General features: G+C 38.6%; 5 protein-coding genes across 7 annotated transcripts in view; 1 reads left to right on the top strand and 4 right to left on the bottom strand.

Moving 5' to 3' along the window:
- Positions 1-564: 564 nt before the first annotated feature.
- Positions 565-2,571, top strand: LOC107737712 (troponin C, slow skeletal and cardiac muscles-like). The gene is made up of 6 exons (XM_016549301.1): positions 565-746; positions 1,340-1,370; positions 1,507-1,653; positions 1,750-1,864; positions 1,946-2,082; positions 2,179-2,571. Exons 1-6 carry the CDS (start codon positions 723-725, stop codon positions 2,208-2,210), a joined length of 486 nt encoding a protein of 161 aa, XP_016404787.1. The 5' UTR covers positions 565-722; the 3' UTR covers positions 2,211-2,571.
- Positions 2,572-3,175: 604 nt separating this feature from the next.
- Positions 3,176-11,743, bottom strand: LOC107737598 (transketolase-like). The gene is made up of 14 exons (XM_016549155.1): positions 11,438-11,743; positions 8,597-8,714; positions 8,385-8,498; positions 7,726-7,823; positions 7,289-7,480; positions 6,818-6,945; positions 6,521-6,717; positions 6,249-6,413; positions 5,314-5,470; positions 5,061-5,191; positions 4,863-4,946; positions 4,535-4,631; positions 4,157-4,276; positions 3,176-4,009 (listed from the first exon to the last, which is right to left on the bottom strand). The coding sequence occupies exons 1-14, from the start codon at positions 11,539-11,541 to the stop codon at positions 3,837-3,839; spliced, it is 1,878 nt and encodes a 625-aa protein (XP_016404641.1). The 5' UTR covers positions 11,542-11,743; the 3' UTR covers positions 3,176-3,836.
- Positions 11,744-13,192: 1,449 nt separating this feature from the next.
- Positions 13,193-15,359, bottom strand: LOC107737597 (leucine-rich repeat-containing protein 23-like). The gene is made up of 7 exons (XM_016549154.1): positions 15,118-15,359; positions 14,718-14,827; positions 14,350-14,612; positions 13,952-14,082; positions 13,718-13,854; positions 13,395-13,593; positions 13,193-13,281 (listed from the first exon to the last, which is right to left on the bottom strand). Exons 1-7 carry the CDS (start codon positions 15,238-15,240, stop codon positions 13,240-13,242), a joined length of 1,005 nt encoding a protein of 334 aa, XP_016404640.1. The 5' UTR covers positions 15,241-15,359; the 3' UTR covers positions 13,193-13,239.
- Positions 15,360-16,805: 1,446 nt separating this feature from the next.
- On the bottom strand, positions 16,806-20,508 carry LOC107737596 (uncharacterized). Its single transcript, XM_016549153.1, has 5 exons — positions 19,950-20,508; positions 18,741-19,135; positions 18,505-18,665; positions 17,636-17,768; positions 16,806-17,551 (listed from the first exon to the last, which is right to left on the bottom strand). Exons 1-5 carry the CDS (start codon positions 20,206-20,208, stop codon positions 17,381-17,383), a joined length of 1,119 nt encoding a protein of 372 aa, XP_016404639.1. The 5' UTR covers positions 20,209-20,508; the 3' UTR covers positions 16,806-17,380.
- Positions 20,509-21,437: 929 nt separating this feature from the next.
- The window catches only part of LOC107737595 (ubiquitin carboxyl-terminal hydrolase 19-like), a 29,738-nt gene continuing 24,226 nt past the window's right edge, over positions 21,438-26,949 (bottom strand). For 2 of the 3 annotated variants that reach the window (XM_016549150.1, XM_016549151.1), the window contains exons 24-26: positions 26,727-26,893; positions 26,469-26,644; positions 24,729-25,433 (exon numbers count right to left, since the gene is read on the bottom strand). In XM_016549150.1, the coding sequence (XP_016404636.1) occupies positions 25,152-25,433; positions 26,469-26,644; positions 26,727-26,893 (625 nt within the window). In that variant the 3' untranslated portion in view covers positions 24,729-25,151. Of the gene's footprint in view, positions 22,398-24,728; positions 25,434-26,468; positions 26,645-26,726; positions 26,894-26,949 lie in introns of those variants that run through there. The other variant, XM_016549152.1, reaches the window with a different exon arrangement.

The following is a 26,949-nucleotide window of genomic DNA, read 5'->3' as shown; positions in this document are numbered from 1 at the left end:
CTACCTCATAACATTTTTTGTGCAAACATATTCTATAAATTTTAAAAAGATCCACATTGGAAAAGTGGTACTGGGAATTTTGGTTATTCAGTCCTACATTTTCAATGTGGTTCTTTGACCAAAGGAAAAAACTTTGAAGGGAATTATTAATGTTCAGTCCTTTAAAGGACCCACACCTTCAACAACCCCAAACATTGGTTAAGATTTAATAACAAGAAGTGCTATTCACCTCTTTGATTATAGTAATTTCCTGCACACATGGGACCAGTGCCTGCCACAAGAATGCAGTCGTGATGCTGCTCAACAATGATTGGCAAATGCAGGTGACCGGTGCATAAGTTTAGAACTTGATATGGGGTTGTTGCTCAGGCTGCCAGGGAGAACAGTGCCAAGGACTTATTGTCATAACTCCAGTTCTCCTGCCTGTTGTCTCTGACATTCCTCCCCTATTTATAGCCCATGCCATCTCTAACCCCTTTCTGTCCCACTCCCTTTCCTTTTTCACCCATCCCTCGCTCTCTTAGATAGGAAAGGGGAGTTACAAAAGGCTTTGTCTTTTCTGGGGCCATCCATTCCAGCCATAAGACCAAGGCAGGTGGCCCTGGGACTCTTCGTCCTGTGTCTGCTGTGAAGAGAGGAGTGCTGGGTGGGCTTCAGTGCTGGATTACCTTTGAGGAGTTTACAGACATTTTCAAAAAGGAAACCTTAAACCCAGGACAGCCATGGATGATGTATATAAAGCAGCGGTGAGTTATGATTGCACTAATTATCAGCAGCATTGCATTTCACTTCAGGGTGCCTGAATGGAGAGTGACCCTTAAATAAAGAGTCCCAAAAGCTGGTTTGTATGAACATGTCAGCTAAATTAATAACTGTCAATTTAACCTGTCCTTGACCATTTCCTTCCTCTGAAAATGACCGATTTCAGCATTATCACTAATACTCAACCAGAGAAATCAATCTGTGCACTGTTGGGTTAGCTAGCTCTCAAGGTTAAATCAATAAATGGGAGATGTGACAGTAGAAGTTTGGGGCCATTTTAAGCGCACAGGATACACTATCAAAATGGATTTGGTAAAAAAATGAGCAACAAAACCAGTGTAACCAGGTTTAGATTTAACATATCCTGTAATATGGAGAAGGGTCATAGTCACTGAGGCAGTGGGCAGAGGGTGTCTGGTGTCTGAAGAACATTACGCGAGTGACAGCTGTCATTCCTGAAAAGAACAGACCTTGGTCAGTCTCTGTCAAATGACATGCTGTACAGTCTTACAACATGTTGTATTTTTAGTTCTAAGTCAAGTGAAGCAAAGTTTTGAGCTCTCTTTTCACCTAACAGGTAGAGAACTTGACAGAAGAACAAAAAAATGGTGAGTTACTCTTTTTAATCTGTCAGTTTGAACATATAGCTGCATGTATTGATGTAACACTATGTCAACTCTATTAAAAACGTACAAATGTTACTGACGTGTGACTTTTGTGCTGCTATCTAACTGTACCTGGCAGAGTTTCGCGCTGCGTTCGACATCTTCGTTCAGGATGCTGAGGATGGCTGTATCAGCACTAAGGAGTTGGGCAAGGTGATGAGGATGCTGGGCCAGAACCCCACACAAGAAGAGCTGCAGGAAATGGTAGATGAAGTAGATGAGGATGGTATGTTGGATTTTAGTTGAAGATATCATACAGATTCAGGTGAAGTGTATGATATGAATTGGGATTTGATTGTTGAAAGGTCTCTGTGGGTTGTAGGAAGCGGGACAGTGGACTTTGATGAGTTCTTGGTGATGATGGTGCGCTGCATGAAAGAGGAGAGCAAAGGAAAATCAGAAGAGGAGCTGGCTGAAGTCTTCCGCATGTTTGACAAGTATGAACTGTATTCAAAGGATATTGTAGTGTATATCACATATACCCTCTATATTAGATGTTTTATCGTTGTCTCTTTAAGGAATGGAGATGGTTACATTGACTTAGACGAGCTGAAGAACATGCTGGAGTCGACAGGTGAGGCCATCACTGAGGACGACATCGAGGAGCTCATGAAGGACGGAGACAAAAACAACGACGGCAAGATCGATTACGACGGTAAATTCACGCTCAAAATATGGCACATTTATTATTATTTTCTCGAAAATTACGCATTTCAACAACAGAAACATGCATTACTTTTAATACCAACAGAGTTCCTGGAGTTCATGAAGGGTGTCGAGTAAAAATTTCGCCAAACGGATCCAAAACCGCGAAAAGAAACCTGTCATTTCATTCGCTGACCCAAACCATCTCCTCTGACTTCCCCACATACTCGATTGGGAAGCACAGAAAATTATCTGCATTTCATATATTTCTGTAATTTGTTGAAATAAGTAAATGGTGTCATGTACTGCTGCTCAGAATAGGAATGTCATTTGTGCTCAAGTAAAAACATTTTCTGTACACAGTTGCACGTTTTTTCCCTAGCACATTTTTTTGTTTGTTTTAGTTTATGAAACAAAATGTTTCAAACGCCTCAATGAACACAGATTGGGTTTTGTCTTTAAAAACAGTCTATGGGTTTTCTATATGTAACTGTAGCTACTCCTAAACAGCGACAAAAATAAAGCGTTGTAATTTATATACACTGAACAAAATTATAAACGCAACACTTTTGTTAGTTGATCAGGTTGTTGATTGTGGCCTGTGGAATGTTGTTCCACTCCTCTTCAATGGCTGTGCGTAGTTGCTGGATATTGGCAGGAACTGGAACACGCTGTCATATACGCCGATCCAGAGTATCCCAAACATGCTCAATGGGTGACATGTCCGGTATGACATGTCCGGGTGGTGAGTATGCTGGCCATGCAAGAACTAGGATGTTTTCAGCTTCCAGGAATTGTGTACAGATCCTTGCAACATGGGGCCGTGCATTATCATGCTGCAACATGAGGTGATGGTCGTGGATGAATGGCACAACAATGGGCCTCAGGATCTCGTCACGGTATCTCTGTGCATTCAAAATGCCATCAATAAAATCCACCTGTGTTCGTTGTCCATCCCCCCCCCCCGTTGTAGCACAAATGGATGACTGTGTACCAGCAAGTACCAAATCATGATTCATGAATCTGGTTTAACTTAAGGCTACAGGTCATTTGCGTACATTAAAACTGACTTACTCATTGATAGGTAACACAGCAACACAGAATATAGGCACATTGGATGGGCAGTTCAATTTATTAACACATTACATCAAATTCAGTGAAAACTATGTTTACACAATGACAGTGAGGGTGTTGTAACATGAGATACAATTTATCAGATCATCAAAACCAAACCGTTCATGTACTAACTTTCCAAAATTGGTTGTCCAGTAGCTTATGCAACAGCAGTAAAAAAAAAAAAAAAACGGAAATATACTTTGTTACTCCCTGAAAGCACCATCACGGCTATCAAATTTATTTTTCATACTGGCTTGTAATAATTACAGCAAGCACACCGAGCCAAAGCTAAGGAAAGGATGAAATGACTTAATGTGAAATGGTCATTGGTTTTAATGATATTCCCGAAAAGTGCAAATGCAATGCACTCGGATCTAATCCACACTTCCAAGCTTTTAAAAACTACTATTAATGCAGCATTTAAAGTTTTCAAGAAGTTAAAACTGATGATGATGCAAAGTGAAAACACTCCAAAGCTATGGCCGACACTGTATAGACTTATAGTGCACAAGTTAGAGTATTTTCACACACTAAGGTAGGTATATCCGTGAGCTGGAATGATAAGGATGTGTGGTGAACTTGTCTTTAGGGTCTGGGTTAGGAGTGGAGAAAGAGGAAGGGTGTAGGTTCAGGGTGGTTCAAAGTGTTTCAGTTGGCGAAAGTACGCCTGACGGCGGCAACGATAGATTTGGCACTGATGCCAAACATGTCCAGAAGCTCCTGCGGTTTGCCGCTCCGAGGCACACGGCTCACAGCCAGCCGGTGCACCACAATGCCAGGCTCTTCACCCAATGCAGACAGGACGGCCTCGCCCAGACCACCTACAATGAGAGCAGAGGAACCAACATAAAATACCTCTCATGGCACACGGGGAAAAAACTGCAACAGGAAAGGAAAAAAAAAAGCTCGTCTTCCCCTTTAATCTTGATGGTATTTCACTGAAAAAAAATAAATAAATAACAGCTCACCCTCTTTGTAGTGGTCCTCTACAGTGATCACCTTTCCTCCTGTGGCACGAGCATTTGCCACAATAGTGGAGGCATCCAGGGGCTTAATGGTGAATGGGTCGATAACCCGAATGTTCACACCTGGGGAAAATAAATATTTCATGGTTTTTAAACAATAACATGATTTGAAAGATTTTTTCCAGAAAGAGTTTTGTCCTTTCTTTGACACACAAAGCTTTAATATATATATAATAATTATTTATAATATCTATAATAATTATAAATTTAGTATACTTTCATCACAAGTTACGTTTTAATTCTCTAAAGTGAAACGGAGGTACTGTTAAATGTAGTAATGTAACGTAATGTCCTATTAGGGCCAGTAGGTGCTGAACAAACCTTCTTTGGCCAGTTGGTCATGTGCTGCCAGTGCCTCATGCAGTGTTACTCCAGCTCCAATGATGGTCACCTGATCTTTGTCAGACTGCCGCACCACCTACAGGACAGAAACAGAACGGTTAGAACAACCTTCATGAACCAGACATTTCACAGCTGTCCAACAGGAGGCCCCATTTGCTCACTGCATTTCTAAACACATTACATGAAAATGACAAAGTTCAGCATGGATGCTAATTTTAGCCTTCCTTGCTGTAGTTTGTAACTAAATATAGAAACTATAAATAATTTAATTAAAAGCGTGTACTGGTCTTTTTTTGATTCTCCTCACCTTGGCTTTCCCAACTTCAAATTTCTCTCCAGCATCATAGATGACGGCAGTGTCAGGTCGGCTGGTACGGATGAAACAGATACCCTGAAAGCAGGAAACGGCATGAACACTGAGTCAAAGACCAATAGATGAACTTCTCTTGCCAAAATAATGGTGACTGTATCTACAGAAGACTATCAAGTGGAAACAATAACACACCTTTGTATTGGCTGCAAGCTCCACGGCTCTCTCAGTAGATACTCCATCACTAGGGTAAAAGACTGTGCATGTTGGGATAGCGCGGAACATTGCGAGATCCTCCAGTGCCATCTGTGAGGGGCCATCCTCACCTGGACAAAATCAGAAGTTAAGAAACATTTCAAAGATATTTCAGATTCAGAAGAGATTTGACTATAAATTAAGCCCAGATAAAATGGCAAGAATCCATGTATTTCACAGCACGATGCCTTACCAATGGAAACACCACAGTGTGAGCCGACCAGGTTGACGTTAGACTGGGAGATCGCTGCCATACGGATGTGGTCGTAGGCACGAGCAAAGAAGGCAGCAAAAGTACTGGCGAATGAAACTGTGCGATCACGAGTAGCACAACCAATGGCCACGCTCACCTGGACACAGCATAATTAAACACATCATTTTATTAGATAAAATACAATGTATATACTATTACTAATATACTTGTACTACCATTCAAACATTTGAGGTCTAATAAGAATTTTTTTTGGTTTTGTCTTATGTTAACCAAGGCTGCATTTATTTGACCAGAAACAATAAAATGGTAATATTAATTCTTATGTCAATCAGGATTTAGAAGGAAAAACACATTTAATAAACCCTTGCTGAATAAAAGTATTTTTTTTCCTTAAAAGAAAAAAAAAATCTTACCCCAAACATTAAATATTAATTAGTATTATTTACACATTTATAGTAACAATAAAATATTCAATACATTGCTTAATACAACAACCTAACTACTTCCTGCTGAAAGTTATATTTTAATTAAAATATATTTCATAAAGATTACTTCCTAGATTATATTGACCTCTGAATGACCACGTGTTTATGCAGAAAGGAATTCTTTCTCATTGTGGGAAATCATGTCCTATTGAGTAAAGCACTTGGCAGTGAAAAGTATTAGTCAGAAAGTGAATAGTAACAGATAACATTTTAACAGGGTGAGGTAAGGCATTTACAATTCGCTGTATGAATAGTGCACCACACCTTCAACTCATCACAAAGTGCTCTACAAGCACAGTTTACAGGTCCATTCATTTGTGACATACATGACACACACTGTCAGCCAATATACATTTGCTTTGCCATCATGTCTTGTAAATTAAAAATTATCATTGTAAAGGGGGAGAAAAAACCCATCAATTTACACACCATGTTCTGCTCGGCAATGAAGCATTCAATAAAGCGATCAGGATGGGCCTTCTTGAAGATATCAGAGAAGGTTGAGTTCTTGGTGTCACCATCCATGGCCACCACACGAGGGCTGGCATCCCCCATCTTCTTCAGGGCTACACCATAAGCCTTCCTGGTGGACATCTGAGTGGGCAAACAAAAGCAGAAGCTTTATAGATCCTTCTTTTGAGGAACTTCAGAAGAATTTGCTCAAAGAAAAGAACCATTTAAAAACAATGGCAGTTCATAACCTTATCTCCTATCTTGTATTCTGGAGCTGTGAGCAGGCGGATGGGGGTGAGGTCAGCTAGAGCAACATCCTCATTGGGCAGCTGAGGGTGGAGGGGCTTATTGGGTGACTGGATCTGGCTCAGGAGGTCATTAATCAGCTCTTCCGCACGGTCTTTAGGCATAGGCTTCCCATGCCAGTTATCCTGATCCTCAATGCCTGAACAAAACAACACAGGACAGACCATGAGAATGTGGACAATCATAACAGATATCATTCATGTGCTGCTGGTCTTGCAGTACAGGATATAATAAGCCACCTTTGAGCCCTTTGCCTTTAAATGTTTTGGCTACGATGGCAGTGGGCTTCCCTTTCGTTTGTTCAGCATGCCACAAAGCCTTGCACAGCTCCTCCACATCATGGCCGTCAACTACATAAGTGTTGAAGCTGAAGAAACAAATTAGTTACATGCCAGTGACTGAACAAAATATGGAATACAAAGAGAATGGCTCTAAATAGAATACTAGCACACTGCTTAGTATACACTCTATACTGCCTACAATGTTAAACAGTATGTGAAACCATACAATGATAGGTCTGAAAGATTTTGAAAAACAAAAACAAAAAAACAATGTAGCTTATAAAAAAAAGAAATGTCATTAGGAGCTCTAGGTTTGCTGTGCTGCACAATTCATCTGTTTCTGGAATATATGAACTGTGCACAAATAGTACACAGCCATACAATCTCAAACAAAGCAAGAGAGAAACTCTCAGTATTCATTAAACCCACCCAAAGGCCTTGCAGCGCTCCTTGTAGGTGTCCATGTTGTGCTGCAGTGGTGCTGCCTCACTCTGGCCCAGGCGGTTCACATCAAGGATGGCCACCAGATTGTCAAGCTTGTAATAGGAGGCAAAAGCCATGGCTTCCCACACCGACCCTTCTGAACACTCACCATCTCCCAGCATGCAGTACACACGGTAGCTAATGAGACAATGAGACAAGACAGAAACATCCAGTTACAGCAGCATCAAATGGGAATTTCCTGTACTACACTATTATTTAATTATTACTATGGTCTGGGAACAAAACCTTGTTTAGGAGCAATACTAGTATCAGATGTTGAATTTGGTGTAAATAAGCAATGTAGTACAATGGATCATAGTATTGAAAAAAAAAAAAAAAAAACTAGAGTAACTTAATTTACAGAGGGAATCCAATGCAAGTACCTAGCTTTATCAAAGTATTTTCCGGTGTACGCCATACCGCAGGCAGCACCCAAACCCTGGCCAAGAGAACCAGTCGCCACATCCACAAACGCTAGTTTCTGAAATAAACAGGGAAGTGAGGTTAATTGCATCATAAATGGTTACGTGAAAGAGTTGATGCACCAAGTCAGCAAGATTTTCTTTAAGAAATTAATACATTTAATTAGCAATGATGCATACATTTAATCAAAAGAACTAATGTTACTAAAGATTTCCATTTCAAATAAATTCTGTTCTGTTGAACTTTCTACCATCAAAGATTCCTGAAAACAAATGAACCGTTTCCACAAAAATATTCAGCATCACAACCGTTTTAACATTGATAATTGGAAATCTTTCTTAAGCACCAAATCAGCATATCAGAATGATTCTGAAGCATCATGTGACACTGAAGACTGGAGTAGTGGCTGCTGAAAATTCAGCTTTGCCATTACAACAATAAATTACATTTTAAAATACATTAAATTAGAAAGCAGTTATATTAAAATGTAGTATTTCACAACATTACTTTAATTAAATAAATGCATCCTAAGTGAGAATTTGAGACTTCTTCCAAACACATTAAAACAATCTTACCGACCCCAAACGTTTGAAAGCTAGTGTATATGCGGTATACTCACAGGGGTGGGGTGACCCTCCAGGTCAGAGTCGATCTTGCGCAGGTTTAGCAGCTCAGACTCTTTGATGAATCCAGCCTCTGCCCAGGCAGCATACAGAATGGGAGCAGCATGGCCCTGAAAACAGGAGCATGAGGGGTGGAATACATTTAGTCTCTAAGCACTTTGAGAAAACTGAAAGGAAGCTCATAACCAAACATGGAACGACAGCCCACCTTGGACAAGATGAAGCGGTCATTGCTGGGGTTGCGGGGATCATTGGCTTTGTAGCGCATGGTGTGGAAGAACAGCACTGACATGAGCTCGGCAGCGCTGCAGCACGAGGTTGGGTGCCTGTGAATGGGAAAACACATCAGTATCATCAATCCAGCCATCAACCATCAGCTCAAACATGCTGGATGTTAAAGACCAATCAGACATGCAGGTTATCTTTCACTTCAAAACTAGAACGTGATTGCAAACGGTACTAAAAGGCAAAAGTTGCTACTGTCATCATTGGGGTTTGAGGTGTAGTAGTAATAGACCTTATCAGAATCAATGACTTCAGCTACTGCTATACATCATATATAAGACATAATGATCAGAGGGGCTGTGGCCTCTAATATTCAAATATAGAGACAACAGTACAAACTCAAACCATGACACACATCTTGCTTTTTTTGAGGTACTAATCTTATGTTACAGAACATCAACATTTTCATTTTCTCACCCTCATGTCACTCCAAACCTGTATATTTTAAGCTTGAAAGAATCATTCATTTTAATTACATGAAAAAGTGTGACTGTACATTATTCTAAATTTCTCCTTTTGTGTTCCAAGCAAGAAACAAAGTCATACAGGTTTGAAATGACATGCGGGCAAGTAAGAGGACTGAAATAATTTTTTTAATGAGTACGTAACTCACAGAACTATGGAAGCCAGTTTTCCCCCCCGGAATTAAAAAAAAAAAAAAAGTCGTAATACTAAATTACTTTTTTTTTCTATCTCACAATTCTGACTTATTTACCTACCAATACTATTATTTATATCTCTCAATTCTGACTTTTTCCTCTATGCAATTCTGAAAGTCACATATCTTTAAAAAAAATTTGTTTATTCCGCAGCAAAAATGAGCTTCCATTCAGAATGGTCAAGCTAATAAAAAATAAAAAATAAAAAAAAAACAGCACTGGTAGCCATCAAAACATTAAGTTAAAACACGCTGTTAAAAACATACAGATGACTAAGCTTTAACTTAAATTGAGGATGCAGTACAACTGTTAGTTTGTTCCCAAAGTGGTTAAATCACTCATGCAATTCAGTGGTCACCAAACTGTCTGTTAAAAAAAAACTGTTGATAAATTACCATCTTTGTCCTATACAGAGACTCACTTAGGCTGAAATAAAGAAAATGGACAAAGGATTAAGAAACACATCTCTACTGATCAGTTTTAGAATGAAGGATTAGATTACAAAAGGTACAGACAAAAGTCTGAGTCACAATCAATACTTCCTTGTTTAAACCTCTAGGTATACAAGTGATTATCCCTGAGAAGACGAAAAAACTTTGGTATCAAACACCCACATAGAAATAAGGAACAGAAAAAAAGAGGAAGTGTCATAACCATAAAACAAATAGTATCAGGTAAAAGTTTCAACACTCCGGGAAATTCCTTCACAATATTTTCAATGAATGAAAGATTGTTGCATGCCAACAAGGGCGTGTGCAGAGTAACAAATTAACCCTCTGATGCATGGTGTTCACTATATAAACTATGCATTTGCATTTTCTTTTTGATAGGATTAATCCATCTAATAAGGCAGCTTTTATATCCCCTGCCTACAGGTTTAGAAACTCCCATCTTCGATTTCAGTTCATGTTAAGAAATGACCATCTGTGGCAATATAGTGGTCAGCCTCACAAAACAGAACTGCGGCGCAGAGATTGAGCAATGCCAAAGCACAGCTTTCCTTTCACACAAGCTTCATTTGAACTCTGCTTATCGCCACACACTTGAATACAGCGCGCTTTTGATTTGATTTCTATCAGCCCGTAACTTCATCGTGCCTAACAGCACTTTAACCCACAGCACAACGGATACCACGAGACCTACACGCCTCCACGTGAAGCCGCTAGCTCGCAGGATAAATTAGTGATGAAGTCCGAATCACTTCCACGGACCGGTTCTTTCGAGACGTTTGTTTCAAAGAACCGGCTCAAAAAAAGATCCACAGCGTAATCACGTTGCCTTGACCCGGCGCGGCATTACGTGCTCGTTTCACTAAGTTCTATGTAAACATATATCGCTGTTTATCATGTATAAATGTGTATACTGTTAAGTACGTATGAAAGGGTGATTGTCTATGATTCAACAGATTAAAAGTCGTATAGAATATGCATTAAAATAATAGTTAATTTACATCTGGACTTTTAACTTATTACATGCCGTCGAGCCAAACACCTTTCCAGAACGTTTTATTTGTAACATTTTCGCACTCCAAATGCTCTTCCGTCAGCTTAATCGGTTCAGCGAGTCAGGATTTGTTAATTCTGAATCGGGTCTGTGAACTGGTTCATCAGCCGCTCTGAAAAGATCCGACTCAAAGGAACAATTAGTTTACGAATCGCCACAATCAGTCAGTTGCAGCTCAGCGCATAGTACGCAGAAATTAAACGCCGTGGTTTATTTGGAATTTACTTAAAATTGACACTTTGCAATCCCACGTGCAGTCCCACATACCCGTGCTAATTATAGGGGCGATGAGAGCTAAGCCAATTTTCACTGGTCATCGCTTTGGAGGCCACGATGGGCTAAAAAGCTGTCAAATATGTCGCGTAACAGTGCAAAGCTAATGACTCGCTTACAATAGCTAAAAAGGTCGAATGATATATAACTAATAAGTAACAGCAATGTGCCCGGCCCCCTCGCCAAGTTCACGTGCTATGCAGGAATGTAAGTTAAAGTGAACATTTGCACGACACATTAGATAAACGTACGCATACGGTTGCAAATCTGTCGTTTACCATCATAGGAAGCCTTCACGAATGAGTTTCAATAAGTGCAGAATATTTTACCCGGAGTTTGAGGCGCATGTTTCCTTGATGGAGTGAATCCTGAGCTTGTTGGCGATGTCTTTCAGGGCCTGCAGAGTTTTCTCGTCGGGTTTGTGATAGCTCATGTTTCAACTGTGTGGGGAAATGCGATGGAATGAACGCGAGTGCTGTAACTCAGAAAAATAAACTCTTCTGATACTACGTTAATCTGTTATTGCTAAGATAAACGCAGTAAGCAGCAGAGCCGAGCACGGTGTGGGACGCGGGTAACGTGCTGCGCTGTAGCTTTTAAGCGAGGCGTTACGTCAGCTGTCAACTCATCCGATAACGCGAACCATTGGACGAAACGCATTTCGTCACAGGACAGCAGAAGAGAGGTTGCCAGATCAGGGCAAAGACCGCAGACAGACAGAACTCTGTGTGTGTTGTAATAAATCCCTCATACATAAGATTAGGGTGAGACCGTTTTTATACAGTCTATGGGTGAGACAGAAGTGAGTTCGGTTTTTTACACTTAAGTAAAATCTTTATTTGCACACACTGTTACAATGATTAAATGTTTGCGATTGTTGTAAAATCACTGAAGGAGTAGCTGATTAAATCAATGATTCGGCGAGTCATGGTGACAGTCTTGAGGAAAGGAGTGCGGAAAACTGATTAACCCTTTACAGCCCACTGTATTGTATTTTATACACACATTTCTAGGACTAGGCCTAAATTACCAACAAAACTGAAAAACCTAATTTTAGTATTCTAATTTCTAACTCTAAAAATGTCCACCTCTAGGTCGTGGAGCACATTAGATGATTTAATTTTAAAATAAAGTATAAGTATGATTAATTTTTATATTGTCATTAATATTTCAAGATGAACATTTCCTTAGGTTTACTTGATTGTGTATACCTGATTTTTTTTCTTTCTCAAACATTAAAAACTACAGAGCTTTGATTATTTTTAATTTTTTTTTTTTTTTTTTTTTTAGAAAAATCATGTACATATTTCGATACATTTTAACTTAAAATGTATCGAAATATGTACATGATTTTTCTATAAAAAAAAAAAGAGAAAAAATTAAAAATAATCAAAGCTCTGTAGTTTTTAATGTTTTTAACTTTAAAAACTACAGAGCTTTAATCATAACACGTAAAACATCATCTTATTGGGAGATATTTATATAGTTGTCTGCTATATCATTATAAAGATATCATTGATTTATAAGCTTTTAGAATCTTTATGACCATATAAATAATAACATCTGCACCAAGCTGCATGCTTTTGTTCAGTCTGAATAAAACACATATGCAAACTTTCTATATTTTGTTCAGTAAGTGGTTCCATAAAAAAAAAATCGGACTATAATTTCCTGTCAGGCTTACAGTTAAAAGAAAAAGGCTCTGCCCCTTTAATGTGGATGGATATGAACAAACCAGGAAGTGACATTTCTTGTTCTCTTTTGGTAGAATACCAAAGTGTATGTGACATTGCAGAAAATTAAAACATAAAAACAAAGGATGTTTAAGCTCCCAATTTCTATTCACATTCTTTCTTGTTTCCTTTTTAAAACATATTGATTTTCTTTTGTAAATTAGGTTGCAATAAGATGCATTTTCACAATAGGTATTAGGTTACAGTGATATGTAGGCCTACCTTGTTATCATATCTAGTGATAAGTGCTAGACAGTATCATTTTTACCAGCAGCTACAGCTATAAAGATCACATCAGGAACTATATTGCATGAAATGAAACCAGAACTATTTATGATAGTAGACTTTATTGAATATAAAACTATATTTACAAGTATATTCAATGTAGCACAGCCTGTTCAGTTACCCCCTTGATCTTCAGCATATTCATCTTCAAAATCCTAAAAAAGATGTTTTACAATTAAAATACTGTCTGATAGACCTTTATTGGCACAACTACATGAAAACAGTGAAGATAATTAACCACAGAATATGCCATAAACCGGTTCCGCACCTTCTCCTGGGCCTCAGACTTCTCTCCAGCCGTGATGGGATCCTTGTCCAGTCTCTCCAGCTTCGAGAGATGTGAGATCACATACAGCCTGTAATCGTCAGTCTTTGCTAAAGGGTTGTCCGAGAGCACAAGGGCCTTCAGTGTTTGCCCTACATTCACTAGAGTTCGCAAAGCCCTCATGGAAGATATAAGGTTCCCCCTTAAGGTAAGAAAAAGAGGGTTGTCAGACAGTGGTAATATAACTCTATGTGAGACACATTTGCTTCCTCAATTTCACGGAGACTGGGAAAATGCCAAACCTGGTGCTAAAGTATTTCTGTTACCTGACATTAAGATATTGGAGACATTTCATGTTGGGACTAAGTCCATCTAGTGTTTCCAACTGGTTATCTCTGAGGTGAAGAGTGTTGAGACGCTGGAGCTTCTCCAAACCCTCCAATCGCTTTATGTTGTTCTGAGCCTAAATAGTCAGGTGAAAGTGCAAAATGGTAGTTTATTGGAGAAAATCAGTATCATGTACTTTTATCTACAATAAACATAAATACAAGCAGTTATACCAGATACAAATGGCGTAAATTGGGGAGGTAAATGCCATCTGTAGTTTCCAAACAATTTCCTCTTAGCTCGAGAGTCACCATATTGGTCAGATTGTGATATTCCAGGCCCTGCATACTCTGGATACCATTACCTAAAAATATATAATGAAATGTTGGAGTTTAGTGCAGCAGATAAAGCTTAACGGTGCATGGTTATTGTCTAGAGCAGATTACAATGAAATGTGGACAATGCCAGCTCATAATTTTTTGAATCACATTATTGAATCACATATGTTAAATACAGCTAAATACACCACTCTAGATTTGCTGAACGAAACCAGTGTGGTTGGTACTAGAGTATAAAACGAGCTAACTTTCATTGTAAAAGTAAAATAATCTACTAAATGGATCAAACTAACCAGTGAGATTGAGGGTTTCCAGTGCTGGACCTCCAAGACCTTTAACATCAAATAGGCGGTTGTTGGCAATGCTGAGCCACTGTAGGTAAGTGAGCTGGCCAAACGGCTGACCCTCAAACCTCTGAAGCAGGTTGCCATCTCCTTTCACCCATAGCAGCTGGGTGAGATCAGCCAATGGAGAGAAGTCTGATAAATGATTGGAGGAGATGTCCAAGTAGCGCAGATGGATGAAGGAGCTGAGCAAGGCCAGGTCTGTCAGACCCCTGGTTAAGAAAGGTACGGTGAAAACCAATTTAAAATGGTTTTAAATGTGAATGGTAGTATGTTGGAAATGATAGGTATAAGAAGAATGCTCAAGACAAACTTACTTGCTTTTAAGGTCAAGCCTGACATATGCATGAGACAGACCATTCACTGTGCGACACAATAAGGACAAGCTTTTCACCATCATGTCCTGGGTTAGTGGACAGGGCTTTAGCTGGTAATAAAGTCAAATTCATGGACAATCTCAATGTCAGAAGTCAGAAAGAGCTTTATTACCTAGTATGTTTACACACAAGGAATTTGACTTGGCTACAGGAGCTTCCAGTGCAGAAGAAAGTACAGACATCTGATAAATTATTATTATTATTTAGTTTATTTTGTATATATAATATAATATAAAATAAGACAAAATAAACTGCATATTTAAAACAAAATCTTATTAACCTTACTTGATAAATTATACTTAAAAGTTATTTGTTGGCTCTTAATGTAAATTTGGGTTACCTGATCCTCTTGTCCTGAAATCTCATTCTCTTTTCCTTCAGTATCATTTCTCTCTCCCTGTCCTTCTTCATCCTCTTCCTCTGTCTCGGCTTTTAACACCTCACGTTCATCAGAGTCTGACATTATTCTTCTGGCTTGGTTACCTTGTTGATCAACTTTTCACGGCGTAAAAACAGAATGATTCGACGTTTAAATGAATCAGTTCGTTCACAATCATATCATCAGCACGTTAGCTAACGTTAATTAATGAATTAACAAAGGATTTACTTCAGCTTGTAGACCTGAATATGTTTTCGCGCTGAGCCGTTACCATAGTAACACCGTGCGTTTCTGTACTAGTGCCTAACAACTCCATAGAAATGTTATGGTATATGCATATGATTAATATTTACCTACTATGTGAATATGTATCCATTATATACCCAAATTAAATGCCTATATTACAAATCTTGTATCTAAAAAAAGGTGAGTAGCAAGAAGCGGTGTTTGTTGTGGCATTTACGTTTACATAACACTCATTTTTGTCAGTCCGAAAAAATGAGTCTGAAAGTTGTTTTATATAAACAGAAGTCCAATTCACATATTCGTTTACATGTGCATGTATTGCGTACAAAAACTCAGCCATGTTACAGCAGTTATTTTTTTGATTCGATGAAAAATTACATCAAAAAAAGCGCTGACGTCAGAGGAGCTTTGTTTTTTTTGTTTGTTTTTTTAGCAAATGTTAGTAACTATTCACTATCCCCACTGATCTTATAACATAGGATTAGGATAAGATGTAAATGAGAAAAATGTTTAACATTTAAACAAACGATACATTCCAAACGATAAAGTCCAAATTGCAACTCTCTCCAAATGAAAAAACTACAATAATAAATCATACAACAAAATAACCTATTCCAAAATAGCCATTATAAATAGTGCATTATATAACAATACACACTAAAAGCAGTAACTGCAATGACAAGCTTCAGTAGAACATCCTCCAATGATGGTGAGAGGAAATGGATAAAAAATAAAAAATAAAAAAATGCATTCCACTGGAATCGAAACACATTAATTGTTGTTGGAAAATTTGAATATGATTAGACATTGTTTTAGGAACCAGAAATTTTACCTCAGAACTTTGAAACTAAAGAGGAGGATGCGGACCCTTTAGCATGTCATGTCATGACCCTGGACCACAAAACCAGTCTTAAGTCGCTGGGATATATTTGTAGCAATAGCCAACAAAACATTGTATGGGTCAAAATGATCGATTTTTCTTTTATGCCAAAAATCATTAGGATATTAAGTAAAGATCATGTTCCATTAAGATATTTTGTAAATTTCCTACTGTAAATATATCAAAACTTAATTTTTGATTAGTAATATGCATTGCTAAGAACTTCACAAAAATCTGTGTTTTTTGTTCTGTCACTGTCATTCTGTTACACTGTGGAAGCTTCTGTCACGAAAACAAATTCCTCGTATGTGTAAACATACCTGGCAATAAAGCTCATTCTGATTCTGATTCTGATTCATTTGGACAACTTTAAAGGCGATTGTCTCAATATTTAGATTTTTTTGCACCCCCAGATTCCAGATTTTCAATTAGGCTAGTTGTATCTCAGCCAGATATTGTCCTATCCAAACAAACCATACATCAATGGAAAATGTATAAATCTCAATTTAAAAAAAATGGCCCTTATGACTGGTTTTGTGGTCTGCTTCGGAATTCTGCGTTGGTTATTCTCAATTTCAAATTAGTTAGAACAAACCAAAAGCCTTTCGAGCTATAATAGCGTAAGTGCAAAAAAAATAAAAAGATTCTTCTTCACAAAATATGTCTACAAATTCAAGTGTTTTGATATTCAACTTGTTTTAAATGCATCAAAAAATAAATAACACTAAAAAAACTACCCGATGTTCCTGAGAATACTGTTGGTAGAATCATCTTCCTTCCTCGGTTTACATGTGCATATAACAAAATAGATCTATTTAGCAGCTGCCAATGCTTATGACCATAATAACGTCTACATATACTATGGCATGTGATGTTTATGATTGTTACATCTTCCGGTGCCCAATCTGACCCTTGATTATGATGGTAATGTATATATGGATTTATGGATTGCAACATCCTTCATTAGGTAAATAAAGGGTGCCGATCTATGATTGTAGCAGAGAATTTCACACATGATTTTTCCACATATATGCACATTCTACAGGATTGTGTTTATGCATAATTTGTGTTTCCCCGTATGACTTGAGATTAATTTGGCTATCCCTTTTGGATGTTCCCCTCATAATTCTCCATGCAGATCTGGATGCGTCGAGTGAAATATCCAGGCTCAGAAATGGCCTTCAGCAGGTCGTTCTGTACCAGACACAGATCATACAGCTCTGATGTGGAGGCTGTTCGAGTCTGCAAGCCCTCAGGGTCCAGAAACACCTGCAGAAACAGGTGAACGTTCAGTGGAATAGGTAAAACATAAGGGACGGTCAATCTGGAGAAGAGAAAACATACATCCAATACCTTAGGATGGACAATAGTGTCCTCATCGTTTTGCCGAATGTTGTCATCAATGAAGATATGCTGAACTTTGGGGTCAAAAGGGTCAATCCAGAGTGGTTTTCCTCCTAAAATGGAGTATGTATTCCGTGCCCACCTATTTAAAAAAAACAAACACTTAAAGGCACAATATGTACGATTTTTTAATTAAAATATTCAAAAACCACTAGAACAGTGTTATATATTTTGACTTGTGTACTTACATTATCCCAAATGTTTCGAAGAATGTTTAAATCCAGAGAAATAAGCAATTTTAACTATTGACACGGACCGTTTCCATAGTGTCATTGTGTCGCCTGCTAATGACGTCATAACCCCTCGAACACCAAAGACGCTTTAATATGTTGTGTGTTTTACTAGACCGGTGACGACCGCACAGAGTAGCATTATAACAGAACTTTCAAATGTATCTAGTATGATAAAACAGCGCTGCTTTTTTCCCCCACATACGCACGACCGGAAGGAGCGGAAGCGGTCGACTGTGGCATAATAAAAGCTCCGCTGCTTTCGAGCCGTGTGTCGCGCTCGTTCAGCGGCCTCGTTTCGCTTCGACGGCTTTCAGCCTCACCCTGCTTCATTCTACTACGTTAATAAATCATTAGCTCATCCATGAACATGATTTCTGCCCGAGTCCCGTCGGATTGCATCGGCTGTGGGGATGAAGACCACAACTCCCATGATTCCACACTCAGTCACGGCGTCATCAAACTATGCCTTTGTCTATTTGTTTATTTTGAATACGCGCCCTCTAGCGACAAAAATTACATATTGTGCCTTTAATAATGATAAACAATACAATTACATTGTTTTCAGATCCATAACTGGTTCCTCACCAGTCAAAGTGGTCTTGGAAGCCACCCAGACCCTCAGCAGAGCTCAGGTACTGGTAAACATGTCGTTCTCCATCCCTTGTGGACACGTGTTCTTCTCCACGAATCAGTGTTGCGCCCTTACTGCTGCACTTGATGCGTCCGGCGGTCACGTTCACCCTCAGCTGTGAGAGGAGACAGTCTTAATGAGGCTCTGTTTATCTGGGACAACACAAAACCTACTTTTCGACATCAAATACCTTCAGAGCCGGGAGGTCGGGGAATAGCGGATGTGTGCCCTGCTCTACAGCACTCTTGACAGCATTCAGAACACGGGGCAGATCTGAGCCGAATGTACGGAACAGGACGGAGAAATCCACACCCTGTGAAGCCAAGTCCTGCAGCATCTGGAAGAAGGAAGGGAGGATCCAGTGATACAGCTTCCCATCTTCTCCCTTAACAGACAGCTCTTTATCTGCAGGCAAGTCAGACGGCCATCGGAGTAGCTCTAGATGTTCCTCCAGGACCTTCCGGAACCGTCGGCCTGGACCTATGGTGGTGAAGCCTGCCACTCGGCCAAACTGAGAGTAGTACGTGTTGGCGCCCTCACAAGGCTGGAGGAGAGATGGTGCTTCTGACAACCACTCCCATTTACCTGAGAACAGTGAGAAGAACCATGTGACGTGATGCTGGGTAAAGGCGTTTGAGTCATGATGCAAAACAGCCACTGTATGTACTATAATATTAAGAGTAAATATTTAAAAATGAACACTCTATTTGAGTATAAGGTGGTGCATAGCAGTTTGTTATATTTAATATAAATATAAAAATGTCCTATATTTTACACAAACACACATTTCTACAAGGATAATGCACTGAACTCTATTTTATAATTTTATATAAGTATATAAGTTAAATTAAATAACACACACACACACTCATATACAAATTGGAAAATATATATAGATAAACTCATATACAATTCCCGGTTAGTCTAATGCAGTACACATAGCAAGTTTTTTCAATAATAATCACAAAGAAAACAAGTAAATAGAATAGAAAAAGATTGGAGAACTCTAGTATTAGAGGGTATTTTTTTAAATAATAAATAAAAAGAAAACAAGTAGAAAAAATAGAAACAGAATAGAGAATGCTAGTGTTAGAGGGTTAATATTTTGATAATAGATAAAAAGATAAATAGAATAGAAAATGAACAGAGAATGCTAGTGTGGGAGGGTTATTTTATATAATAAATAAAAATAAAAAAATGCGATAGAATAGAAAAAGCATAGAGAACGCTAGTGTTAGAGGGTGATTCTTTTTTAATAAATATAAAGAAAACAAGTAGATAGAATAGAAATAGAATAGACAATGCAAGAGTCCCCGGTTTGCCTGTTGTCTGGAAAGCTGGCTTGAGGGTTTCTGGTCTGTAGAAGTTGAAAACCCCTAAGTTAGATAAGTGGTCTTACCTTTTGTCATGCGCCCCCAGGTCACCGTGGACAGGAAGTATTCAAGAGCAGCTACAGTTCCTTGTCTTGTGACTGCGTCAGATACAAGGATTGTGTTGTTGAGATCAAAGTGAAGAACGATTCTTCTGGAAGGTCCACTTGGGATTGAATCAGTGGGGTCTTTATATTGATCTGTCCCGTCAGAGTTCACATCACTTCTGCATCCATTAGTTTGGTTCTGATCGATACTTGCTTCAGGGATCCTCTCCGAGTTATACATAGTGCTACAATGTTTATAGGAGGATATATTTAGAACTACAGTTATTCATATATACACTAAACAAATATACTTAAGTGTAAACGAGGATTAATATCTCTGGTGATGAATGACTGGTGAATCCGTCCAGATTCCATGTGACCTATGCGAATGACACGCATCACATCAGGGAAAAACAGCCTGACACGTGATGCTCTCACTCTCTATTTGTACAGAAACATTCGTTGACCGCATTCTTTCAAAAAAGAACGTTTGACTGAAAACAGTTGAGCTCTAAAACCGGCTTTTAGAATGACAGCATGACTTCCTTGTCAGTGTCAAATACCGCGAGAGAGAGCGGGGCTGCAGCGCTTTACGGGTGAATGTGGTGAGAGCGCCACCTACTGCTGCCTTCCTTCTCCTCCCGGCGACTATGAACAACTGACCTTGACCTTCATCGTTACATTGTTAAATATTGGCATACGCATAATATATTTATTTCGTATGTTTATATTCGTCCACTTAATATAGTGAAATGAAGGGCCCATATTAAATATATTTTGATTGAAATCATGCATAACCTCGTCGGGAGTTCAAAGTGGCCAGTCAATAGAGTCTAACCAATAATTTATTTCTCTAGAGCCTATCCATAAGAAAATATTTCCATAATAAATAATAGAAAATAAATGCAACATAACCATAAAATATTGTGTAAAATAATACACAAAAGCAATTTAACATTACTTTACTTGCTCACCAATGGATCCTCTGCAGTGAATGGGTGCCGTCAGAATGAGAGTCCAAACAGCTGACTAAAACATAGTAATCTACAATAAACCACACGACTGAAGTGAATAATCTATACAATAACAATAATCTACAATAATCTATAAATAAACCACACGACTGAAGTGAAAAGTTGCGTGCTTGAAAAATATCAAGACTAACAGTATTATATTTCAAATATACTATTATTATATTTTTAGATTTCAGTCTTTCTCCATTTGTGTATGTGTGCATTTTTTGCGCTCTTTATATTTCACTCTTTATATAACATTGCTTTGCTATAGACTTTCCCATTCATTACAACAGCCGATGTGTCACACTTTCTTTGTGCAAAATATGATTTCTTTAGATTTTGGATTGAAACATGACCCGATTGTTTTTTCATCAAGTTTTCATGAGGTTCACCTGCTTGTTACAATATTTTACTTCTAAACTTAACATGTGAAACTTGACAAATAAATATGCATGTACAACTGTAACATTTAAGGTTGTTACGCAAAAAAAGGCTTTTATTTATATTAACCATTTGTTTTATTCACAGCAGCATTCTTACGATCAAATCCCCAGTTCCTGCTTGCTATGCAATCCAACGCAAAAACAAGTAATGGGGAAATGGGACAATCCACTCTTAGAACTTAGAAAAACAAAAGAGATGATATATGATACACGGTACTAGGGCTATTGTAGGTCAACATGCATCTCAGTCAATCAAGCTTTTGCATTTCCACAGGATCTGACAAAGTAAAACAAAAGAATTTCAATCACTGGATTGTCTGAGAAAGAAAGAACAGGACATCAAGTTGAGGAATGGCCTGAGTGTAAGAAAAAAAACCTAACAGTGAGAACAAACTCTTCTGTGCATCCAAACCAACCATGTTGATCACACTCACTGATTGATTTTACCAAAGTAACACCTCGTGTAAATACAAGCAAGATAAACAATGTATTAGAAACCTACCGTGTGAAATTGTGAATGGCATAATTTTTAGGTGTTAAAATGCTTACATATACATAAAAAAAACCCTTGGAGCTTCCTCTTATAAGTGTATTTCAATGTGTGCACCTTCCCGAATTACAGAACTATTTGTAAATGTGGATTAGTCTTTAAGCATCACTTCACTGCATGTCATCTTTAATCGGCCGTTTCCAAACAGTCTTTGTGTTGGAGCCTTTTTGTCTGCATTGCAAATGTAAATAAAAAGAAATTGAGCACCTTTGCCATGCTAGATCCACTTGTGAGTAGTAATGTCTATTTTTCATTTTTTCGAGGAAGCAAGTCTCCCTGACTGGGTCAAGTTTCAATCCACCTCCTCCATACTGCTGTAGGACGGGGCGGCACATTCTCCAGAGTGTGCAAACATGTCAGAGGTCACTTCCGTGCTCAACTGAGGAGGTCCGTCTGGGTCCAGGTCTGTCCCAAACAGTGTCTGGCACACACACACACACACACACAAAAGCAAAGAGTTTAAGTATTAAACTAATTCAAATGAGTGATTTCAAGACGGGGTCATCTTGAATTATTTATTGTATATGAAGAGCATGATACAGGCACTATTACAATTGAGCAGCATTTAAAGTGGTCTCAATTATTGCTGGGACATTTTGTGCAGCATCATAAATAACATGAATATTTTCTCATTTGAAGATATTTAAATACAAATCACTTACCCAAAAATATTCAATTATTGCCTACATGATAACATACATGCATAATGCAGTCCTGTGCCCAAATATTTACCTTTTAATTAGAATCAGTAACATTTCAAACACCTAATCCTGACCTATGACCTTAATGAGGTACAATAACAATCTGATGGTATTGTTGCGGTCATGGTATCCAGAGCCGAGGCATTCACAGAAGCCGAATGTTTTAGGCTTTGTAGTGTGGACGGACACATCAATCATTATAGCCCACCAGCATCCCTGAGACTGTTGGAACTGCCACATACCCAAAAACCCGAGTACCATTCATTTTACAATATGTGGATCTCATCTCAATTTACAACATGTGCAACTAGGCTTTGAATCAATGGTGCAAAGTACAGGGGAAAGATCTCACAGGTTTCCCTTGTTGGGTACAGAAGTACAGTACTGAGCTGATCTGCCTCGCTGATCACAAAATGGTTATTGTTAGCCCTCTGGTGTTCTTTGGTCACTTCTGACCTAATAATTTTATGTTTTGAATTTTAAAGAATTGTACCTTCATCGGAATGGTACGAAACTTGGTGAACTTTATGGGACTTGGGACTAAAAAAGGAGTCACACTTGTGGCCTTTGTGGTCAAAAATGATCGCCAATGAAATGAACAGGTAACAGGCAAAAATACAGCAGTCTTGATGCTGAAAAAAAGTACATAGCAATAAAGGGGTGTCACTCTGAAACATCAAGAGTGCAAAACAGACACACACACACACACAAACTATGGCGTAACTATATGTAACTATAACGGAGCAAGTTTTTGCAAATGTGTGAACAGTTCAGCTATAATGCAAGAAAAAAGGACACAGCAATGATGGGGTTAAACTTCAAAACATCAAAAGTGCAAAACACTCACTCACACACACACACACAAATGAACTTGTGTGACGGAAACAGCAAATTTCTGGAAATGTGTGAAATAAGATCAGTAAAGCATCTACTATATTTAAAGGCCTTGTCTCTATTTTAACCAGGGGAAAAAAAAGTGTTAATTTTAATGGGGGGATCAATTATTGCATAAATATTAACTAGTACCATACAATTCCCTTAAAATACTAAATAGTAAATGAAAAAATATTGAACAAAAACAAATACATTGATTTAACTGTTAAAAACAAACAAACATTTTAGGTGTTCGTTCTCTTTTGATGGCAAAGACCATGAGTGAGACCCCTAAACAAAGAACACCAGAGGGTTAAAACATCTTAAACCATGCCAGACTACTGAATGTTTGGCAAAAATTCATTAAGACAGAAGAAAATCATTTAGTGGTTAAAATGAGTAAATAAAATCAACAAAGCTTATTAGAAATGTAAGTAAAAAAAACTACGTGAACATGTAACCATGAAATGAAGTAGCAAGATTTACCCAAAAACAAAGACTAGGACTCTACCAATCTAGATTTAAAGTCAACATGAAATGGCATACACAGCTAATTTTACTTCTATAATATGACATAAACAAGAAGAAAAAAGGACATTCCAAGACAGAACCTGATTTCATCAATGGCAAAAAGTGGGTGTTACAGAATGGGGTCAGAATGAACAATGCACAAAATCACTATCACTACAGCTGAAATAAACACATTGAGATAAAAAAAAAAACAACAACAAAAAAAACCCACACTTTTTTTGGGGGTTCTTCTTCATGATAAGACCAGAAATCAACACTAATATATTAACTAGAGTAAACTCTGAATTCATGTTGACATTAAATCTGACATAATACACCTACAGAGATATAGAGTCATTGCAGACTTTATCATAATATCGCTGTTTTTAGAGTCATTTAAGTTCTATTTAAAACATACAGCTGATACACAATGCTGACTGGCAGATGTTAGAGATAGTCCACCAAAAAATAAGTTGTCTCACCATATACTCACTCTCATGTCCTTCCAAACCTGTATCAACATAAAAGAAGCATTTGGCTTTGGTTCCCATTGATTTCCATTGTCTGAACCCAAAACAATCCAATGGGAATGGAAACTTTTGTTACCAAAATTCTTCAAAATATCTTCTTTTATGCGCTGAAGAAGAAAGTCATAGAGGATTGGAACAACATGACAGTAAGGTAAATTATGTGAATTTTCATTTTTGGATTTTTTTCTGGATCCCAATATATCTAAGTTTTGATTTATTGATTGGTTATACAGCTAAAATAAAATCTCATGTCTGGCTAAAAAGGAGGTGTCCTCCTAACTGCTCTGGGTATGTGTCAACCATTAAATGCATATACTAAGTACATTTATATTTATGCAAGACATTCTTCCTGAGTGTTTGTGAAACATTCTGGACAATATTGTAGAACAACTGAAAAAACTAAACAAAACAATCCTGACTAGCATGGATATATTTCAGGCTGTGTGACTCCCAAGCTATATAACACTGAAGTTGCCAAGAGAAGAGTGATGACTAACAGTACAATGCAAAGTGCAAATCTTCAGTTTCTGCTGAGGGTCTGCAGCTGCGGTGACTAGTAAATTAAACCCAGTTGGACCAGTATAACAAAGGATAGATGATGTTGAACAGCAAGGCTAGGACTGCCGCCACAGTGCCCATGATGAAATATCTTAGACGCTCGCCGTCAGAGTAATCTGAGATGCGGTCTCGTCTGCGGTGAGAATGCCCTCCCCTGCCCTCCTCTTCTTCCTCCGGCCTCGTCCTGGCTCTTCTTCCACGCAGACCGGGGCGGTACAGGCTCCGAAAAGAGGCCTCTCGCTGCCCCTCCTCATCCTCCTCCAGTTCCTGCCATATCAGAGACGCCTGCGATTGGCGGAAACCTGTGTCAGCTTCTGGGAAAGGGCCTTGCCTCACCATTCCACCGCAGAACACCAATTACACTGAGTATCAGAGAGCTCACTGCTCCAGTTTCACACACTCAGGTGGATGGGTAAGCAAAATAGCATGCAAAAGGACCACAAGAGGCCTCTTCCTGTCCAGAAGTAGCATTTCATTGTCAAATCATAGCTTTTGAATCAGTGTACACGGCCTGTGACTGATATATCTACTGAATTAAAGGCAAAATGTTTCCTTGGACCCATAAACCACAGCTTGAACTTTAAGGATGGACCACTGATGTAAAATATTCTCTTAAAAGTACCAAAATCTTTTAAAGACCCAGATGTTACTGAATCACTTTCAAAGTCACACATTCAACTGAGCCGAGAACAAAATATGTGAAGAAACTTCTTGTTAGAAATGATTGAAACCAAGATGCAAATGTCATTGGTGTATATTTTTACCTTTTGAGATTCACAAAAGTCATGAACAAAGAGAAATAACCCGAAAGAAGTCAGGAGATTCTATCACAATTCATCAAATCGACTCTCAATGCCCGTGATGCTTCATGATTCATCTATTAGTCATGACACTGATAGATATCACAAGGTGATTATAATACTCTGAGAGAACATCTGAGAGAACATAATCTCTCATGAAACAGCTAATTAAATTATAATCAGCTGATGTTGTCTGCACATTTCTGAGAGACAGCTCATTAAAAAATGAACGATGGAGAAAAATGTTGAGAATCCACCAGGAACGTAAGTTCCCCTCAGACATACATTCATATAAGCTCCTACCCCTAATTGAATCGCGATTTGTTTAGCATCTCAACCGATTTGAATCGCCACATATTTGAATCGATTTTCAACCGGCTCGCGGTTAATCGTTACATCCCTACCAGGAACGTTACCCAATCCCTTGCAATTTTAATGAACAAGTATATAGCTGCTCCACTAAGATGAAACTGTTTTTCCATTGGGCTGCAGTAGTGACATGAGAAGGTGCTGAGCTCACCTGACTGGCAGCACCGCCGGTTGCAACAGAGGATTCGGCGCCAAGGGGCCCCAGTAAGTGAGACGGCCTCTCTACCGGAGAGTTCCTGCGGCGGTAGAACAGCACGTAGGCGTAACGCGTAACCACCTGACTCTCTTCCACCGTTGTCACTGTGCTGTCATCAAACAAACGCCAGCCTGAAATAGTAAGTTACAGACAGTGAGATGTTTCACATCACAGCTGGTGAGATGTTATTGATCTAGAAGAGCTCGCTCGTACCAACGTCACTGCGCTGGCTGTTCTTGTCACTGGGAAGACGAGTGTAGGCTGTGTAGTGTCCTCCGATCATGCCGCCATAATGGTTGATCACAGCATAGAGATCATAGATGGGGGGCTGCTGGATGTCACCCTTATGACCAATACAGAACTTACTCAGGTCCAGGTTTCTGATGAGGACAGAAAAATCCAGGTAAAGCATCTATTATACGGTCAATCCAAAACA

The sequence above is a fragment of the Sinocyclocheilus rhinocerous genome, unplaced genomic scaffold (genome assembly GCF_001515625.1).
Source record: "Sinocyclocheilus rhinocerous isolate Xijiao unplaced genomic scaffold, SAMN03320098_v1.1 scaffold72, whole genome shotgun sequence".
Taxonomy (NCBI): domain Eukaryota; kingdom Metazoa; phylum Chordata; class Actinopteri; order Cypriniformes; family Cyprinidae; genus Sinocyclocheilus; species Sinocyclocheilus rhinocerous.
The sequence above is the reverse complement of the archived record's forward strand: the minus strand, read 5'-3'. Positions and strand labels throughout refer to the sequence as shown.